At 48.1% G+C, this 21,375-nt stretch overlaps 1 protein-coding gene across 1 annotated transcript; it reads left to right on the forward strand.

The window, feature by feature from the left end:
• Positions 1 to 2,723: 2,723 nt before the first annotated feature.
• On the forward strand, positions 2,724 to 20,363 carry PRKAA2 (protein kinase AMP-activated catalytic subunit alpha 2). Its single transcript, XM_062497337.1, has 9 exons — positions 2,724 to 2,817; positions 8,801 to 8,942; positions 10,878 to 10,971; positions 12,294 to 12,438; positions 13,285 to 13,372; positions 15,764 to 15,988; positions 17,551 to 18,055; positions 19,762 to 19,888; positions 20,107 to 20,363. Exons 1-9 carry the CDS (start codon positions 2,724 to 2,726, stop codon positions 20,343 to 20,345), a joined length of 1,659 nt encoding a protein of 552 aa, XP_062353321.1. The 3' UTR covers positions 20,346 to 20,363.
• Positions 20,364 to 21,375: the final 1,012 nt, after the last annotated feature.

Genomic DNA, 21,375 nt, shown 5'->3' on the forward strand with positions numbered 1-21,375 from the left:
GCTGGCACTGGGGTGTAACAAGAGGCAGCAAAGCAAGAGAGAACAAGCCCTGGCAGGATGTATTTAATAAGCCCAAACCCAGAAAACCTGACTGCTAACTCACAGTGTCTGAAAAAACAAGAGAGAACCAGCCACAAAGGAACCAGAGGCATGTGAGGATGCTCTCCCCTAAAGAGAGACATATCCTGCTGCTCAGACAAGGGATTTCTCAATGAGCAGGGAAAAAGAAAATAGAAAAAGAAAAAATTCTTGGAGATTGCAAACACGCAGTCTCCAGCTGGACCGAACACCATACAGACTGACTACATTTAATTTGTGTTTTAAATGAGCAGCAACGCTACTACACAAAACAGATCCTTCAGAGATGAATGTAAACAGGGAGAAGAGATTTCTACCCTGCTTCACAGTCAAATACCATTCTGTGTTGATCTGCACCAAAAATAAAAATGCCACTTTGCCAGACACTGGAGTCTCCATCTCCTAGCAACATGCCCCACCCAGCCTTTTCCTGGAGACCCTGGATCTCCTGCCTGCCAGCACAGCTCCCTTCCCCCGTGTCTGCAAATGAGACACCCATGATACAGATACACACATATATCTATATTCTTAAAAGGCAGAGGGAAATTAAGTAAACTTTCTTAAGCCTGAGCCCTGGCACTGCTTTCCAGGAGCATCCCAGGCTCTGCTCTCAGCTCTCACCAGTAGTGGAGAGGGTGGAAGGCACTGACACACCTGGGGACATCCTTGATGCCAAGCAAAGGCCTTTCTGTGAACCTCCTGCAATCTTTAAGCCCCCAGAATATATCCGGTCAGTTAAAAACCTGATTAATATTAATTAGTAGACAGCTTCTGTGTGTCAACAGGCAGTGGAAACACTCATGATCTGCCAGCTCTGAGATTTACTGACCAGCTTTCAGGAAACAGGCAGGACAGCAGAGCACTGCATCTCCATGCAGCAGCTCTTGTTAAACATATTAGTTTAACCATTAAACAAACACGACTCGAGTTCACACCTCTTTGTGTGGTGTTTCATTCAGGCAGAGGCAGGGCTTGCCAGGACTGGAAGGGGAGATCAAACAAACCCCAAAGACAGAGCAGAGCTGCCCAGAGCTTGCAGGGTAAAGGCTTGCATGGGCTGACAACTTTGCAGCTGCCTGAAGAAGGCAGGGCTTTCTCAGGCGTTCCAGGAGATTGTAGGTTTGCTATCTTATCCAAAGTTTACTGTTTGTAAAAGCTGCTTCTCTTGTGCCTTCACGTACATCAATTGTTCTGGTTGAACAGAGATGGTTTCATTATACTACAAAAGGTTTTGTGTTACAGCAACCTTCCTGTTCTACCCCCAGCTTGTTATTTTAGTTATTTATGTTATTGGATTTCTTGAATTAAGTTGCCGTTTTATTATTTATGATAGCCCAGTAGCATAGGCTTGTAATTATTTTATCAGGGACCTTGTGTTTACACACTCTGTTCCAGCTTCCCCAACAGCTCTTTATTACCTAGGAGCACAGATTGCATTTGTGACTGCCTTCTGCTACTTGGTGCAGCTGAATGAGAAACAAAGAGCTACAAATTAACGCTATTAAAACGTGGCAGGACCGCTTTCCAGATCTGCTAGGTGCAGATTTTGGTGTTCAATCATGCTACTTTTACGAACAAATAATGTGGTCCAGAACAAAGTTTATGTTCTGTATGGGAGATAAGGGAGAACATCCTGCTTTCACTATTGGGTCTTTTGGAATTCTGGCTGAAACTGTCCTTTGAGTGCACCTTGTCTCCCAGCCCAAGGCACAGCTGGTGCCAGAGGGTACATTTGGAGCCCTGCCCCTCACACCCAGCATTCCTCCTGTAGGGATGCACTCTTTGGGCCAAAAGCAGCTCCCCCGGCCGGTGAACAGTGTCACCAAAAGGAGGGATCAACCCAAGGAAGCAGCTCCAAAGCAGGGCATACCCCAAGGACAGTGCCACCCTCTGACGGACACATCCCTGGGTAGGTGTGACATCCCTCGCAGGCAGAGAAGGGTGCACCTCAAGGACACTGTGACCCTCGGGTGGGTGTCACTCCAAGGAGGGTGCCACCAGCCCTTCTCTGACCTGTGCCACACCAAGCCAGGCGCACCACGAGGAGGGTGCCCCAAGAGAAGGGTGTGCTCTAATGGCCATGTCCCCACACGCTCCCTCCCCAAGGAGGGAGCAGCTTAAGGGTGGCACCACCCCGAGGAGGGTGTCACTGCACGCAGGGAGGGTGTACCCCGAGGACAGTGCCACCAAAGGAGGCTGTTGCCCCCGGGCAGGTGCGTGGCAATTGAAGGTGTACACGGAGGACAGTGCCACTGGAGGATGACGTTCCTTGTGGCAGATGCTGCTCCGAAGGTGTTTCACCCCCGGCAGGTGCGTGGCAATAACGTACCCCGAGTACAGTGTCACCGGAGCAGGGCATCGCTCCCGGCAGGTGGGTGACAACAGAGGATGTACCCCGAGTACGGTGTCACTCGGGGAGGGCGTCTCCCCCGGCAGGTGCCGCCCCCAGGGGTGTGCCCGGCAGGTGCCCCGGTTCGGGCGCTGTCCCCTTGGCTCCTCTCCCCTCCCCTCCTCTCCTCTCTCCTCTCCTCTCTCCGCTCCGCTCGCACCTGGCGCTGCGGGCGCTCCCCGCCCCCGGCCGGGCCCGCTCCGCTCCGCTCCCCGCCCCGGCCCTGTGCATTGTGGTCCGGCGGCGGGGGGCGAACATGGCCGAGAAGCAGAAGCACGATGGGCGGGTGAAGATCGGCCACTACGTGCTGGGGGACACGCTGGGGGTCGGCACCTTCGGCAAAGTCAAGAGCTGAGTACCGCGGGCGGGGCCGGGCCGGGCCGGGCCGGGCGCGCCCCTCGCCGCCGCCTCCCTCCTCCGCTCCCGCGGCCTCCGCGCCCGCATCCCCTCCCTTCCCTCTGCCCCGCCGCCTCCCGGCTCCTCTCCCGCTGGCCCAGCCCTGCCCGGGGCGCACGGGCGAGGAAGCGGCCGGCGGCTGGAGGGAGGTGCGGCGCTCGCCCCTGGGTGCTCGGGGCCGTCACAGCCCCGGAGCCCGAGCTGCGAGCCGGACCCACCAAAACTTCGCTCCCGCGCTCGGAGGGAGGTGATGGGGAGGCTGGAGCGCGCACCGGCATCCTGCCCCTCCGTCCGGGGGATGCGCTCATCGCTTTCTGCCCTGCCCGAGGGCCGGCAGGTGCTCCGGGGGCGCTCCTGGAGCCGGGAGCGAACGGGGTTGGTGCTGCCGCCGCTCCGAGCATCGCTCCGCTGAGCCCAGCGCGCCCCGCAGCCCCGAGCGGCTCCGCGGGGATGCAGAGGATGGAGGGGATGCAGAGGATGGAAGGGATGCAGAGGATGGAAGGGATGGAGGGGATGAAGGGGATGCAGAGGATGGAAGAGATGAAGGGGATGGAGGGGATGCAGAGTATGGAGGGGATGGAGGGGACACAGAGGATGAAGGGGATGGAGGGGATGCAGAGTATGGAGGGGATGAAGGGGATGGAGGGGATGCAGAGTATGGAGGGGATGGAGGGGATGCAGAGGATGCAGAGGATGGAGGAGATACAGAGGATGGAGGGGATGAAGGGGATGGAGGGGATGCAGAGTATGGAGGGGATGGAGGGGATGCAGAGGATGCAGAGGATGGAGGAGATACAGAGGATGGAGGGGATGAAGGGGATGGAGGGGATGCAGAGTATGGAGGGGACGCAGAGGATGCAGAGGATGGAGGGGATGCAGAGGATGGAGGGGATGGAGGGGACGCAGGGGATGCAGAGAATGGAGGGGATAAAGGGGCCGGGGCAGGCAGGATGAGCCAGCTGCGCCTTCAGCTGGGGAAAGGAAGGCTCCAGAGCCACCTCAGAGCACCTTGCAGTGCCTAAAGGAGCTGCAAGAACGCTGGACAGGGACTTTTGGTGATGCGAGGGGGAATGGCTTCATGCTGGCAGAGGGCAGGGTTAGGTGAAATACTGGGGAGAAATTGTTCCCTGAAGGGTGGGGAGACCCTGGCACAGGGTGCCCAGAGAAGCTGTGGCTGCCCCATCCCTGGAAGTGTTCAAAGCCGGGTTGGACAGGGCTTGGAGCAACCTGGGATAGTGGAAGGTGTCCCTGCCCATGGCAGGGGGTGGGATGAGATGAGCTTTAATGTCCCTTCCATCCCAAACCGTTCCAGGGTTGCGGGATGGGGGGATTGTGGCAGGTTGGGGCTCCACACAGGGATTCCTTGGCCAGTCGTGCCAGAGCAGCCAACTCACATGAAGGCTTTGCTTTAGCTGGCTGTGAGGTTTGCAAGTATTTGTATTTCTTTTTCCTGTGAATTCTGCCATTATGTGCAAATTTAATTTTTTAAAAACAAGATGCTGAAAAAAAAGCAAACAAAAAAAACCCCAAACCAGAAAACTGACAAAAGTCAGTTTCTGAGCTGTGTTTCCCAGTAGGAAATGGGTTTAGCTCAAGCTGGGGGAGCAGCTGTCCCATTCAGTGTCCCCCCACCCCATTGGGATGTGGTTGGGCCAAGGGGTGCTGTGCCTGCCCTCAGTGCCTGGAGTTTTAAAATAAACCCAAACTGACAGCAGATGAAAGAAACTACCACAACCACTGCAGCTAAGTCCACCTGTGGCCATTAATCATGGTCCTAAAAATATATTGCTGTGTTTAATCCCAAACCACAAATTTACTGTCTAAAGAATTATCAGAATAAATACTTCTAACAGTAAGGACCATTTAAATCACTCCTGTGTACTAGCAGACCTCAAAACTGCTCCAAAGGCAGGTTTTTTTCTTGCAGGCCAATTTAAACCTACCAACAATAGCTTTTCCTTAACTAGCACAAATACCCCCTACCCCACATATAACCCAAGTTTGGTAAAAATGGGCATTTTCCAAATAAGTAATTCAAATAACATAAAAGAGATTTCCTAACTCAGAATCCTTTATAGGTGAGTAGTGCCCCTTATATGTTTTTGGGTTTTTTTCCTTAATAGTGTGCCTGTGACTGACAGGTGAAGTTTGTGCTTGAGAGTAGGAACTGAAAGGAAGAAATGGAATCTCCCATTTGTACAGAATTACAGCATTTTAATCGAATGAGCTTTAGAAAAACTTGCATTCACATGAGAAAAGCAGAGGTTTTTGTTGGTTGATTCAAGGATTGTATGTTTTGTACAATAATTGCTTTCTCAGAAGTCAGGTGTCATCAGTGACATTTATTGCTGCTGATGTGTTTTCTTCAAATAGTGCCTTGCACGAGGTTTTGGTTTTGGCACTTTTTCGTCCCTTACTCGTCCAGGTTAAGAAATCATAATTTACAGTTGTTCAGGATTATTTTTATTAAGGAAATAAGAAATGGCAATGAAGGGGAGGATTTAGTGACATGGTGTACAAACCAGAGCTTGAACTCATGGCTGGAGCTGAGTAGTCATTCTGAGCCATCAGAAGCATGACAGAAGAAGTCCCTGACTGCCTGAGTCTTCAGGGAGCTGATCCTCCTAAAAATTGGCTGAACACTGCAAGAAACTGTTCTGTTCTAAGCCCATTCAGGTTTCTTGATCTCATTTACAGGAAGTCCACACAAGGCAGGGAGGGGAGTAAATAGGTTGGCAGATGAGGGCAGGATTTTGGTGATAATCCTGAAATTCCATCTGGAGATGGTGATGAGCCCACAGCATCTGTTAGAAGAGAGGAAGGTGGCAGGAGCTGATGTGGTGGATGGATAGGAGGTGTCATGTTGAGACTTGAAGTTACCACACAGCATTTTTTACTAAATATATTTGTTTTCCATGTCCTCCAGGCCAAAGATTAGAATAATTTGCAGAAATAGAACTGTGGAGATCTTGGAATTGGAGTTTAGCAAAGCCTTGGAGGAAGGAGGTGGCATCTCCTTCCCTGGGGGTTGGTAAGAACAGATGAGACAAATTGTGTTTGCTGTGGGCATGTCCCACCCTGTGGGTCCCCAAAAGCTCTCCTGTGACCACAGCTCTCACACAGCGAGGTTGGTGCAGCCTGGAGAGTTTCAGTCAAAATCCAGCAGGGTAACCCAGATTTTTTTTTGTTTGTTTGTTTTCTGTGTGATGCCACCCAAGGCATACCTGGGGGGCCTTGGTGGCTTCTTTCTCTCACTTGTTTGCCACAAAAGTGGCCAATTTGTGGTCCCTGAAGGACTGGCAGTGCTTGGGTTGTGTTTATGTCACCTCCATGGGCTCCAGTCAGGATCAGATCCCACTTTTCCCAGGCACTGTAGCATTGCTGCTGAAAGACAAAACTTTGTGTCAGAGGGAAGATAAACTAAAGGAGTCTGAGCAGATGAAGGACAGGGAAAGGCTGATACAACACACAAGTGGCACAGGGGCAGAATTAATATACATTGCTAAATATATGCTTTGGATGGATTTCATTTTTAACTTTGGCCTGAGATAAGGGCCAGCAGAACTGATAGGGAAGGAGTTTCCTTACCCCTTCACCAGCTTCTACATTGCCCTGAAGCATTTGCAAAAATGTTAACTGCTTGTGCTGCCTGAGCTGGTAGGATAAAGAAAGTGATGTAAAAACCCATGCTGTCAAGGGGTTTTAGTTATTATCTGTGCTCATGATGCTATAATCACTATTCCTCCTAATTTTTTTTTTCTTTTTATAAAAATAAGTAAATGTCAAGAGTCTCCTTTCCACTTTTTTAATCTGTGGCAGTGAGAGAGAAGGAGGTGTCCTCACCACCAGCCAAGGCCACCACTGCCCACCCTTGGGGTGAGGATCCTCTTCCATGCCTGTGGGAGACCTGGGACCTGCCCCGACTTCTGGGATGATCCTGGGGTTCAGAGGCTCTGTGAGCAGAGGGAGGGTTGTCCTTACTGCCCATGTCTAAATTCCTGCAGCTACAGACAGCCCTCAAAGTCTTGAAAGTCTCCCACCACGTAGGAAATTGTGTTCCCTCTTTGCCTCTCTCTCACCGAGTTCAAGGAGGCTTAACAAGTCACTGGGGACAGAAACAATATCTCTGTATCTAATGCTTACTGTAAGCAAAAGATGGATTACCAAATAGGCTGTTTATTTTTAATTATTAATGTGTTTGTGCTAGCAAACCTTTGCAGAGTTACACATTGTTTGTCACGGATGGGAAAGGGGATGAACTGTTTGGCAATAGCATTAAAAACAATAATTATTCATTCTGGGCATGGCCGTTTTTTCCCCCCCTAGTGTATAATAAAAACTTTTCAAGGCATACGCTGAGGCAAGGCCAGAAAAAGCTGTCCTGAAACAAAGGTGGCAAAAATCAGGGTTTTCCTCCTAGTTCAGTGAAAAAACTTTGCTTTACCTCCCTGCAACGCTGCCTTACTCTCGCCAAGGATTCACCAGGGAAAATGCCTCCCTGGACTATTTACAGCACTCTCCTTGCACTGCACCAGAGGAATTATCTGCCTCCTCCAGCCCTCAGCTAATCCCTAAATTGCATCTCTGCTGCAAAGCTGAGTTTATTTTCATTCCATCATCTAGTAGTTTTAAGTATTACGAGGAATAAAATGGACATGCAAAGTGGTGCTTTAATTTTCAAGGGCAGTAAAGTGTTTTATTTTTAGGATGCTCTTATTGAGGAAGGAATCTCTGGCAGGTCTTATCTGGTGGCTAATAATAGTGACCTGGTGTGCCCTGAGTGCTGCTGCCCTGCCCTTCTCATGCCTCCTGCTTACCCTGGGTGCTTCTGATCAGCTCATTAGGGCTGTCAAAATTACAGGCTCTAATAATGTAATAACAAGGTTTGCTGGCAATAATTAACTCCTTGCACCGTGTGTTATTACTGGAAGGGTGATGCTGGTAATTAGAGAGCACAAATATTTACTGTAAGCAGGTTTTTCTGTGCAGGCTTTAGGAAACCATCCATGTGTCACCCTGTTGAATATCACATTAGAAAATCCTGAGAAGGGGCAGCTCGTTCTGACAACCCATTTTTGGGTATAAACACCCCGTTTTCAAGCTCTTTCTTCTCTCAACTTGAATATAAATGTTGCTTCCTGGGAGCTTTTTATTTTTTTTGTGTGTGGTTTGTTTATTGATAACAAATGGATCCCACGCTGAATTCATTTCACATCATTAGGTACAATTCTCTCAGTGACAGTGGGGCTGCTCCTCCCAGTTAATGGTTATGGTTTTTCCTGAACACAGGAGATAAACATCAGCATCTCAGTGCACCAAGTGCATTAAAAAAAACCCCAAAAAACATATTGAAGTTTTCATCTTTCCTATAAGCAGAGTTTGCTCCTGCAGTCCAGCAGTGTTCCTGCAGCTTGTCATCAAAGCAAGAAGCACACTGGAGGAAGTATAAATAGAAATTCATTTTAGTAATGCAAATCCTACAGTCCTATTTTGGGCAGGGAAAATCCCCACACCATTTTTTTTTTTTTTAAAAAAGACGTGTGATGGTCTAGTTTTAAGACTGGGTTTATGAAGGATTTTGTCTACCAGTGTGTTATGGTGGAGATTCTCCTCTGCCATTTAAATATATCTGTTTCTGATTAATCTAGCTTTTACATGCTATAAATCCTTGCAAATTAGCTTGGGATATGACCTCCTCCAGCAACTCACTCTGTTTTATTTAGTGGAGTGGTTTTGGCAGATAAGTCCCCTCTCTTCTGCCTTCTATGGTTCCACTGGGAAAACAGTGAAGAGACAAAAACTTTAAAATATTTCACATGCTCATCTTCTGCTTTTTCCCCCTTCAGAAGTGGCTTTTTGCTCACAGTGCTCAAGCTGCTTGTGTGAACCCTGCTGTACTGTTTAGTGACTTTGCAATGCTCTCCCTCTCTCTAATAGTTGGTGAACACCAGCTGACAGGGCACAAAGTAGCAGTGAAGATTCTGAACAGGCAGAAAATCCGCAGCCTGGATGTGGTGGGGAAGATCAAACGAGAAATTCAGAACCTGAAACTCTTCCGGCACCCTCACATTATCAAACTGTGAGTACCCTCCCTGCCACGTGTTCAGCTGCTCCTTTGTGCACAAGCACCTCTCATGCACACTTAGCTGGGTTTCAGGAGATGGATTAGAGAAGTAAAATATGTGTTTGGTCAAGTTTTTGTGTGATCCATTGGCACAGGTTTTCCAGAGAAGCTGTGCTTCCCCATCCTTGGAAGTGTTCAAGGCAAGGTTGGATGGGTCTTTGAACAACCTGGGATAGTGGAAGGTGTCTCTGCCCTTGGCAGAGGTTGGAATTGGATGGTCTTTAATGTCCCTTCCAAACCAAACTATTCTATGATTCCATGAATTGCAGCATGGTCAAGCTCTGAGAGTGAAACCTTGGCCTCCAGTCAATAGGATTTATGTTTTAATGGACTGATTATCCAGAGCTTAAAAGAACATATTTTTTTTTCAAAATTTATTATTCAGACATAAGTTTTGAAAGTTACCACTTTGATGAACCTGAGTTGGGGTCGTAAATCAGCACCTGCACTGCAGCCTCTGGGATTCCTGCTCAATCCCCAGTTTGTGCAGCCAGCCCACATTAATGAGGCACTTGATAATATCTTTGGCATTCCTATAAAAGAAAGCTGTTGAATGGTAACTGCAAGGGTAAGTTGACATTTAGGTCAGCCTTAAAACTGGCATGAGATATAGCAAATACCTGGGACTTAGAGGCAAGGGAAAACAAATTCTCTCTGCAGTTAAATAACTAACCATGCAGCAACTGTTGACTTTAGAGTAACTTCACAGTTCCATGGATTTATTGGAGAACAGATTGGTATTATTTCATGAAAAAACTGCCAGCAAGGCTCCTCAGCTGTGTGCCCAGCATCCTGCAAGTCAAATCCTGTTCACACATTTGTCAAAGCAATAAAAATTAAATCCAGTTTGACAATATCTGTGTCCTATAATACATGTTGCATTCATGAAATACAGTGATAAAGATTTGAGGAGACTGGGGCACACAAACCTCTTTCAGTAGGTTTTTTAATGTATATAAAAGAAATACTGGGGCAATTAACAGTAACTTAGATGTCTGGGTCCAAAGCTCCTCAGAAAAATGAAGTTGATACTGTTGATCTTTATGGGAGTATCCCACATTGCCTTGCCAGCCTCTGGAAACTGCTGAAATCTCTTTGTTTCAAATTACAGCCCTGTAAAAATTCATTAAATTAATCTTAAAACTAAACAAACAACAACAAAACAATGAATCTGAAATAAAAGACAGGGAGGTCCCAGCTGGTGCTGCTGTGAATTCCTGGGGCTGCATTGACCTCAGCTGGCAGTTTGTTCCAGCTGGGACACTGAAATGCCTTTGCAGCACTCAGAGATCATTTTGAAGGAAAATGGAGAATAAATCTGCAAGTTGAAGGTGATACTCTGGGTTTTTTCCCCCCATTCTTGAAGGATTTTCATCCCATTCTAGAGACATTTACTATCTGAAAAATAACTTTAGGAGGGTCTCCTTTTCATTTTTGTGCCTGTCCATAGAAAGCTCCCTCTAGTGCCTAGAGCTCTTTATCTTCTTTTTTTTTTTTTTTGGCTTTTTTTTTTGATAGGAGGGAAATCAGATGGATCCTCTCATTGCCCCCAGCTAACCAGGACTTCATTCTAAAGCTGCTGTTGTAGATCTTACCTAAAATGGAAATTTAAAAGTCAGGGCAGTCCTAAGTGTGATAAGATTGCCTGGCAGATATTCCAGAGGATTATTTAAAGGGCTGAAGGAAGATCATAGCTCTGGAAAAGAGGTCCTTTCACAGACAAGTGAAAGATTATACTGAAAACAAGAGATGACTTTTCAGAAGTGGAAAGCAGTTGCAAGATCCAAACAAATTCTTATTTGAGTGTTGATTTGGAATTAATAATCTGTTTAAAAGCCTTTCCTTGTTCTTAATTAGGCATTCCTTCTAAATCTGCTTGTGTTTTTGAAGGTACCAGGTCATCAGCACACCAACAGACTTCTTCATGGTCATGGAATACGTGTCCGGCGGGGAATTGTTTGATTACATCTGTAAGCACGGACGTGTAAGTGCCAGTCCTGGCTCAGCCCAGGCACTTGTGTGAGAAGAGGATGGTGTTCAGGAACAAAATGACTGCTCAAGGGAGCACAGTTAAGGTTAAGGCCCAAAATAGAAGTTGCTTCACAGCAGCCCCATCCGGGGTGTCTCGTACCGCTCGCACAGAACTTGTGTGTGTTTTTTCACAGCAGTCTCCGGTGTATTTTCGATCCTCTAACCAAAATATCCAAGGTAACGTGTTGCTTAGGGCAAATATTTGGAAGACTGGCATATTTTTGTGATTTTTAGCTGTGGGTTGCCTGTCAAAACCCCCATGGATCAGCAGCAAATTTATGGCGTGGCAGGGCACGACCACTTGGTGTGGTCTCTGCCCCAGTCATTCACCTCTCCCAACCCCCCCAGGCTCCATGTCAGGTTCTTTGAAGGCTTTTCAAGGATGTGGCTTATCTGAACAGCATTTTCAAATGCCAGCAGTCCCAGTGGGTATCAATCACCCGAGGCATGGGTTGAGCCCATGAAATGTGAGATTTTGGTTGCAAGGAAAATCACTGGTGTCTGCCCTGTGGAGGTAAGGAGATAAAAATGGGCCAAAGTGGACATCTAGGGTAAGGGTTCAGGTAAAGGATCAGCCCATCACACATTCCCTGTCTGTGCTACCAAATCAATACATTTACAGCAAATTGGTTTAGATTAGTGCTGTGTTCAATGGAGCTGACTCAGTATTCTTTTCTATCTAGTTCTGATTTCTTATACATTCTACCCATCTAGATCTTTTCAGTGACTGATTTGGATCTTTTCTGAACTTCTGCATTCCTAAACTCAGTTTTTCATGAAGGGAGTCTTTTGGAATTCATCAGTAAAAATAATAATTGAAAATATAGTTTCTCTGATATAGCTCATACAACTTCATAACTATACAGGTAATTAAAGTCACTGTGATATTGCAGCTTCACAATTTCTTCCAGAGGAAGTCCATGAGGAATTGCTCCCAGCAACATCCTCTGTGGTGTTTTGTCCAGCCTGGATCTGTACCAGTCCCATTGGGACAGCAGGCCATTGTCTGATAGGTGCTACCTTAAACTCTTGTTGACATCTCAGCTAAGCTGAGGTCTCACCTTTCATCTCTGGGCTGTATCATTTTCAAATGCTGGCACATTATAAAATGCAAGGGTGAGAAATCTGCTTTATTTGCTGCTTCTGGTCGCAGGCACTCTGGGATTTTCTCTCTGCACCCTGGAAGCTTTTTGGCTCCTTGCTAAGCCAAGCCTTCCCCTGCCAGCTGTGCGTGCACACCGACCTCCAGGGCTGTTCTCTCTGCTGTTCCCACAGGTCGAGGAGGCAGAAGCTCGACGCCTTTTCCAGCAGATCCTCTCTGCAGTGGATTACTGCCACAGGCACATGGTTGTGCACAGGGACCTGAAGCCAGAGAATGTACTGCTGGATGCCCACATGAATGCAAAGATAGCTGATTTTGGTAGGTGACCCCAGCAGCATTCCAGAGGCGCAGCCAGCGCCGCCGGAGCGTGGCCGTGGAGCAGCCACACAAAACCCAGCTGCCCCAACCACCTCCAGCTGCTCCACCTGGAAATCCCACCCTTATAAACACTGCCCTTCCTGCAGCACCAGGGATTACTTGGTGCAGGCTGCTCCTGTACTGGCACTGCAAATGGAGCAGCGAAGTAATTTGTAAATCTCTGCTGTGTTTTAGTGCAATCACCCGACGTAAAATTTACCTAATTTGTGTTTGAGGCAGGCTTGGTGCAGCTAAATAAGGGTGAGCTGGCTAGTGTGTTTATTTTTGTGCATGCTCTCCCTCTGTTTGGCCATGTGCTCCATTTTACAGCGAGCAGTAACAGGAGTCTCTAAGTGGCATTAGGGATTGAAATCCATTAAAATACCTGGGCTACCAACTCTGTCCTGGTGAGTCCTTTCTAGCAATGTAAATCCTCCTGAAGATTTACTCATTTCACAGCCCCACCCAATTGCCATATGAAGTAAGTGCTCTGGGATTATGTCTCTTCTCCTCTGTGCTCTGGGGTTTGCAACTTAAAGGAGCAAAATTAGCCTGGAGTGAATATTTCTTGGTTGGATGTGAAACATTCCCCCCCCCCCAAAAAAAAACCAACCAAATAAACAATAACAATAATAACAAAAGTAATAATCTTCAGATCAGTTCAGAGAAGTCTATCTAAATTATATCAACAGTTCCCTTCCAAATATTCCACTCCACTTCCCTGCCTTTCCTCTGTATGACACGGGGTCTAGTGTGTCTGGACCTTCAGATCAAGCATCAGTGTATTAATAAGCATTTTATTTTTAGGACTGTCCAACATGATGTCAGATGGTGAATTTCTGCGCACCAGCTGTGGTTCCCCAAATTATGCAGCCCCTGAAGTCATCTCTGGAAGGTAAGGCATTCCATTTCTCATCAGAGTCTGTGTGAGCACGTGGACTTTAAATTTGTTCTTGGTATTAGAAACAGCTTTGCACATCTAGTAAAAGTAGCTGACTCTTCCAGCCTGGGTTTTGTGTTTGGGTGAATCTGTTGGCAAAGATCTGAAGGTTTTCTTGGTTATTTTACTTCTCAGTTTGCTGTAATAGCAAACTGTGTTTTACTACAGGTGTTTACTGTGGAGGAATTATTAATACCAGATGTTGACTGTTTATATTGCTAATTAAAGAGGGTGAAAATGACTCTTTAGATGTAAATACTGAGGTTCCAGGAGGAAAGGCTTTTCCAGGCCACCCCCTCATCTCCTGCCCACCTGTAATAAAAAACAGTGTTAATGAGGAAAACCATTCACTAACAAAAGAACCTGGAAGATCTTTAATCACTTCCCAACACTTGTAATGAAAATACTTGTCTTCTGGTTCCTGAAGCTTGGGGTTTTGGCTATGGCAGTAGGTTCAACCTTCAGAGCTTTGTTTTGAAATGGTTCATTGAATTGACAAACCTCCTCTGTGGTTGCATCTCTCAGCATGAAACCTGTGTACAGCACATGGAGTGTTGAACACACCCCACAAAGTTGAATTGGACTTCCATGTGTTGAAACAGAAGTGTTGCCTCCCACATTTTGGTATCAGAAACAGAAATTATATAGAATGTACATTTTTCCCTAGTTCTCGCTGTAATACCTTAGCAAAGATTGCAAATACTAGATTTTCAAATTTTCAGTCCTCTGAATGGTCCTTCAAATTGCCCATCTCATTATATGCTCCCTTTTTATTTAATCTCCCTTTGCCATGAGCTTTACTTTTCTAATCCAATGTTTTTTACCTATATCTGTAGCTTTTAAATATAACATTTTGTTCAGAATGTGTTGCTTTGATTATGATTATTTTATCCCTGTTAAACCAGAGCAAGTGTTGGCAGAGCACCTTAGGAATTAGACTAGCATCCAAAAACCCTGTTGTGACTACAACTCTGTGTGTGAAATGAAACCAAGTAAATCCTCATTGTCAAGAAGGGGACAAAGCCAGAAACTACTGGGATTCCAAAGAAATATTAATGGTATTTCCATCTCAGTGAAGGCCAGACACATGTTTTTCAATTGGTATAGGAGGAAAGGCACATGGCAGACCAGAAAGAAGGATTTAGCTCTAGAGTGTTCCAAGGGTACAGGCAATGCACCTTAGTAACAACAAAAGTGAGAAGGAAAACCAAAACCAAGCCCACATGTTGCACTTTTTAGCTGGCTGCAGCTGCATCCCTCCCTCATCACTCCCACCTACAGCCTCAGGGCTGCCTGAGTTTCATGCCCCAGCTCAGTGTGCCAAGCTGGGCTCTTCTCAGAGCTGCAGCAGCTTGTGAGAGCTGCATTTTCGGGGAGGGACAGGTACAATCTACCCTCCCTGCCTTGCTGGGGGGTGTGTGGGGCAGGGGGGAGCTGGCTCCCGGCTCCTGCTGCCTTCCCTGCTGGATCACAGAAACAGTAGAGTGTGACAGCTCAGCTTTCAGAGCTATACAAGTGCATCTCACTTGGGTTAAAGGTCCAAAAGACTGTCCAGGCTGTCCCACTTTGCTGCTGTCCCTGGCCTCAGCAGGGAGAGTTTCACCCTTGGACAAGCAGACCAGGTGTTTTGGGTGTTCAGAGAATGGCCACATGCATGACCAGCATGACTGATATGTCTGCAGTGATGCTTTTCAGGAAGAGCAGGTGCTGAGGGCTCATGACAAGACTTCTGTAGTTGCATCTCAACTTCTGTGTTTTGACTGGGCCTCAGAGCCCAAGGGCAACTGTTGCCTCCCAAAATCTCTGGAGAGGCATCAGTTGTGGCAAAAAGAGATGAGCAGGAGCAGCACAACTGTTTATTTGGGATGTCCTGAGTTGGTGATGGCAGAGAGCACATCTGGCAGCTTGTTGGAAGCAGGAGTACTTAGATACCAGCACACCAAAAATAAACACTCAGAATTCTCTGTTGCCGTTTGATCTGCCTTGTTCAATGAACAGAAATTTCTGGCTGAGCCCTTGGAGCAAACAGCCTGGCAGGGCTCTTGGAGATGTGGGGTTTGGCTTTTTGGAGAGTTTGGTGGAGGCAGGGTTGTACACAGGAGTGTGGGCAGCCAGTGCCAGTCCTGGCATTTCTTTCCCTGAGCTGCTTTGGCTGAGGCAGATTTGGTTTGGGAGGAGGTACATGAGCAGCCCTGCTGTGGGCTGGAGCTCTGTCCCTGGTGGAGCTGGCAGGGGTCCCCACACCTGCACCCTGGATGAGGAGAGGGTGGGGGTGACACAGAACCTGCACCCTGGATGAGGAGAGGGTGGGGGTGACAACTTTCTCCTGCCTTTGTCCTCATGCAGGCTCTATGCTGGCCCAGAGGTGGACATCTGGAGCTGTGGTGTCATCCTCTACGCCCTCCTGTGTGGCACTCTGCCTTTTGACGACGAGCACGTGCCCACCCTGTTCAAGAAGATCCGTGGGGGTGTGTTTTACATCCCTGAGTACCTCAACCGCTCCGTGGCCACACTCCTCATGCACATGCTGCAGGTGGACCCCCTCAAGAGAGCCACCATCAAGGACATCAGGTCAGCTCAGCTGGGCTGGGGTGGGCCGGCTGCCTCTGGGGATCTCTGGTGACTGTCCTGGGGGTCACCTGCTGGCAGGTGGGCATGGTGGTTTTCAGGATTAGGCAGCTAATCCAGGTGGTTTTTGTCCCAAGTGACTCAAGGAGCAGCCCTGCATCCCTTCTGTGCTGGCTGGAAGTGGGTGGTGAAGAACAGGATGAGGATTTTATATGTATATTTTATATACAAGTATTTAGAATTCTGTTTTATTGCATTATAAAATAGCCTTAAAAATCTCTTAACAGCACTTAGCAAAGCCAGCTATAGCATTCAATAATCCCAAGAATTTAATATCCAACAGCCATTTTTCATTCCTTTATTTCAACACCGTGTCCCTATGGGTACCAGATCAGAGGATAATCATTATACACTGTACAATTATTGTATATCCAAAAGAAAAGGTGGAGAAACCCAAGAATTACTAACTGAATATGTAAATAGTGGATGTATTATATCTAGCTATGTGCTAAGCATAAACATAAATGTTACTAGGGCTAGGAATTCTCAGGTTTTTAATGCATTTTCAGTGGATGGCCTTAATTTCATCCTTCAATTAAACCCATGCAAACTTCCTTTTTAAATTCTTAATTCCTTAGGATTAGAGGATTTAATTACATGTTAGAGAGGCAGCACATGTGGTGAGATTACTGTCAATACACAGGACCTATAGACAAGGCACTGTATGAGTTTTAGACACTTAATTATCATTCACCTCATTGGAAATTGGTGGGAATTGGGTAGGTTTGATGCTCTGTATCTCCATCAGGCCAGTGGGGATCCCAGAGTGGTAAAATCTTGGAGGTGCTGAGGTCTTACTTCTGTGTGCAGAGTGCCATTGCTGTCCCTGTACTGGGCTGGGTTTTGCTCCCAGCTCATCAGCTGAGGTTTATTCTTGACTAGTCATAGTTTCCCCATCTTGCCTCTCACAGAGAGGCTCCCTATTGCTTTTTATCTTCTTTTTTCTCTTCTGCCAGAGCCAGGATTAAATGCACCACAGATGGTATTTCATCATATATATGGTGTTTGGACTTGGATGTTTATTAATTCTTACCTATGTTACAGTGAGTGCTACAGCACTTCTAGCTAACAAGCTAAAAATGGTGATGTATCTTTCTCATTACAAGGTCTTTTGAGGCCTAACAGTCCAATTAAAAGCTAGCACCTAAATTATTTTTACTTTTGACCCAATAACCAACCACCTGTGACCCGCAGTGCAGCATTTTCCATCCAATCACAAAAGTACCACCTAGACCCGTGAAGAAGGTGAAGAAGAAAGAAACCTCCATCTTGCTGTCTGCATATTGCTATATTCTAAAACCCCAAATTCCAAATTTTTCACCGTGTGATATTACACACTTCTAATCAAACTACACTCCAGTGATTTTAGTTCTATCATTCAATTTTGGAAGTCTTTTCTCAGGTCAAAAGCAGTGCTTTCCTGAGGGTCAGTGCCTGTCAGCAGAGAAAGCCTAAAATTCTCAGTTTTCCCGGCGTTCCACCAGCTCCCCTGTGCCTTCCCCCAGGGAGCACGAGTGGTTCAAGGAGGAGCTGCCCAGTTACCTGTTCCCAGAGGACCCTTCCTACGACGCCACGGTCGTCGACGACGAGGCGGTGCGGGAGGTGTGCGAGAAGTTCGAGTGCACGGAGTCGGAGGTGATGAACAGCCTGTACAGCGGTGACCCCCAGGACCAGCTGGCCGTGGCCTATCACCTGGTCATCGACAACCGCCGCATCATGAACCAGGCCAGCGAGTTCTACCTGGCCTCCAGCCCTCCCACGGGCTCCTTCATGGATGACAGTGCCCTGCACATCCCTCCGGGCGTGAAGCCGCACCCCGAGCGCATGCCGCCGCTCGTCGCCGACAGCCCCAAAGCCCGCTGCCCCCTGGATGCCCTCAACACCACCAAGCCAAAGCCCCTGACTGTCAAAAAGGCCAAGTGGCACCTGGGCATCCGCAGCCAGAGCAAACCCTATGATATTATGGCCGAGGTGTACCGGGCTATGAAGCAGCTGGACTTCGAGTGGAAGGTAAGGAGTGCCGGTGCACTTTGCAGCATCCTTTATGCCATCAACTCGGGGAGGTTTGTAAGTGTGGTGACAGCCTCGCCTGTTTCCAGATAAATGACAGCACCTTGCAGTCATCCCTGCTATTCCTTGTTAAGGCAAACTCACTGAATTAAGGCCCCAGCTGTGCTTCGGTGTCTGTGGTGTTTGTTTATGGCGTGAAATAAGGGGTTTCTTTCTGAGTGCTCCAAGACTTCAGCTGGAAAGATGATTCTGCCTCATTTAGCTGCAGGGATAAGAGGAGCTGTTCACATTTCCACTTTTAGTGGCTAATTCCTTGAGAGGTCATCTCGAGTGCTCCTGAGCTGAGGAACTCTTCCATTATTTCTGCCTGGTCCTGTCAGGACTGAAATGGCACAGTATGAATTGTCCTAAAGAATGCAGAGATGAGGGGCAGGGGGTCCTGGGTGTAGGATTTGTATCTTTGATGTGGTGGCCTTTTCCTTGATGGAAATGCAGCAGTGCTCACAGACCAGATGTGCTCTCAGGCACTTATTGCTTCCTCAGTTTAAGGCTCAGCTTCTTTATGTAAACCCAGATGTTTTAGTTGACAGTATTCACTGCAGGTATTTATGGTCACTGCAACATTTAGTCATAGTCCTTTTCAAAGGTGGAGTAACAAACCCCTAAGTTAGCCCTGGATCTCTGCTGCTGACTCCCCAAATCCTGGTGCAGCCCCCAAGGTGAGTTCCCCTGGCTCGTGGCCTTTGGCAGCAGCATCATGTGAGGATCAGGAGCCAGGTAAGGAGAATTTCAGCCCAGATCTTCGTCACCAGAGGAGCTTTCCTCCTCCCACCAGGTCCAAAGTGTTGTACTGTGTGAATCTCACTGTGCTGCTTCTTTAAAATCTCCTGACTCCTCCTTATTTTTGATATTATTATGTCTCTAAAGCCAAGTAGTTTCCAGAAACCACATTTCCCTGCACCAGGCAGGAGATGGACCGTGGCCAGGTGCATTTGCCCACACCAGCCAGACATTTGTTAGCTGCATGGTTTTACAGGGAGTGAACAAACCTGCTGTATTTCTGGTACAGCCTCAAAAACCAACTCAGCCAAATGCCTCTGTGTAGGCAGTGGAGCTTATTTCATATGAGGAGGTTTCACAATAGCCTTTCCCACCCTAAGAATAACTTCAGATGTGACTCTTCATCAGAATTAACTCTCCCATCCACGCAGTTGCTTCATAAATATAGCTCAGAGAACAGATCTCATTGTAAATGAGATGCAGCAGATTGTGAGGTGGGAAGGAGCGAGGGGAAACGCTGAGCTTGAGGCTGATCCACAAGCACTGGGTTTGGCAATGCTGATGGGAGAGGCTGCTCTGCCCAGCTTGCCCTGATTTCGTGAACACCATGCATGTATGTGGGTCCACGAGTGGACTTTTGGGTTCGTGTGGCCATGGCTGCTGGTGAGGGAGGAGCAAACATCAGGTTTGTGCCTGGCAGATGGATCACTGCAGCTTCCTCAGCCGGCAGCTGATGAATCACGGCCTTGAGAAGAATATTTAAAGACAGGAGGAAATTAAGCCATTCGCTTCACTTTATAGGCGTTGTCCTTTTGAGAAACTGTTGTTCCCAGAAGATGTCTTGCGGGTTTATAATAAAAATAAGGAAGGAGGAGTTGCTGTTGCTGCCTGGAGCCTCCCTGCTGAGGGCAGGTTTCCTGTTGCAGGTGGTGAACGCCTACCACCTGCGGGTGCGCCGCAAGAACCCCGTCACCGGCAACTACGTGAAGATGAGCCTGCAGCTCTACCAGGTGGACAACCGCAGCTATCTGCTGGACTTCAAAAGCATCGATGGTGAGTTGGACATGGAGAACACCTAGAAGGGCAAGGCTGGAAGTTTTAAGAACCGTCCTGCGCGTTTTGAAGCGCTTACGCATGTGTGGTTTCAGCGAAAGCGCTTTGGAGCTATTCATCCCTGCTGCTGTTCCCGTTTCGTTGCTGCCAAACTGATCCCGCTTTTTTTCCCCCTTTTCTTCTTTTTTTTTTTTTTTTTAAATTTTGGCTTCTCAAAGACGAGGTGACGGAGCAGAGGTCTGGCTCCTCCACGCCCCAACGCTCCTGCTCAGCCGCGGGCTTGCACCGGCCGCGCCTGAGCATCGACGCGGCCGCGGCCACCGAGTGCCAGTCCCTGATGGGCTCCCTGAGCGGCTCCTTCGTGGGCAGCATCCCCTCGGTGCCCCCCCGCCTGGGCAGCCACACCATGGACTTCTTCGAGATGTGTGCCAGCCTCATCATGGCCCTGGCCCGCTGATGGCACCGGCCCCTCTGCGCACTGCGAGATCTGCGCTGACTCGTCCGCTCCTCCTTTCTTTTGCTTCCCTTGTTCTTCCTCCTCCTCCTTCCCTCACCTGCCCTACAGCCCGTGGCACAGAGCTAAGTCCAGACCCAAAATGTGCTCCCTTCCAGCAAGGCGCCAAGGAAATTAATGTCATTTCTCTCCTTGTGCCTGGCGAAATGTATCGAGTACCCTTTTGTTTTTATTATTTCCTGGTGAACCCCATGAGTAATGTCAAGGCTGTAAAGTAACAAACATATCACTGAGTTTTTGGAAAACACCTTCCCCCTGGTTCATCCTGAGGTAATGGAGGCATAGCCAAGCTTCCTGCAGGGAGTTTGGTGTTTCCCTGATGCTGTGCAGAGCAGGGGCAGGCTGGGCTGTGCCAGGGCAGAGGGCTTGATCAGGAGCTCTGTGAAATGGAGTGGAGGGTGATGAAGCAGCTCTGCAGTGCTCACACCCAGGTAAAAGCCTCTCTTAACACTTTTCTCCCCAAAGCAGCAGCTGCTCAGATGCTTCTTCACTAGTGCAATATGACCTCCCTCCCCTCTCTTTTTCCCTCTGCTGAAGATGAGGAGGGAAGATGGGATGTGCAAAGGTCCTGGTGCAAACCTGCCGTGGGGAGGCTTCCCCGTGTCCAGTCTTTGCAGAGGAATGTCCCTAAGGTGCTTTATTTGCTCCCAAGAGCTCTGGACAGCACTGACCTGCTCGCCATGCTCGGAGCTGAAGGCAGCTTGCCTTTTTCCCAGCCCTTCATCACCACCTCCCTCCAGTCTGCTCCCCCTGCCCTGCCTCACCACGGGCTCCTGGGGATGGATCCCAAGCAGGGCTCAGGTGAGCAGAGGACAGGATCTGGCTCACCCACCTGAAATGCCAGCGCTTCCCCCCAGGGCTGGGATCATCCCTGATGGGCAGGAGCCGTCAGCAGCGCACAGCTCTGGAGCACTCACCTCTCACCTTTCCCCTAGGAAGCTCTACCTGTTGTCACCTCCCCAAAATCACTGCC

Source organism: Cinclus cinclus, chromosome 8, assembly GCF_963662255.1.
Source record: "Cinclus cinclus chromosome 8, bCinCin1.1, whole genome shotgun sequence".
In the NCBI taxonomy this organism is placed as follows: Eukaryota; Metazoa; Chordata; class Aves; order Passeriformes; family Cinclidae; genus Cinclus; species Cinclus cinclus.

Excerpts from the sequence above, each read along its gene's own strand:
- PRKAA2 (XM_062497337.1), top strand. The coding sequence starts at position 2,724 with ATGGCCGAGAAGCAGAAGCACGATGGGCGGGTGAAGATCGGCCACTAC. Across the intron at positions 8,943-10,877 it reads CACCCTCACATTATCAAACT|GTACCAGGTCATCAGCACAC; the intron begins GTGAGTACCCTC and ends GTGTTTTTGAAG. Across the intron at positions 18,056-19,761 it reads AGCTGGACTTCGAGTGGAAG|GTGGTGAACGCCTACCACCT; the intron begins GTAAGGAGTGCC and ends TTCCTGTTGCAG.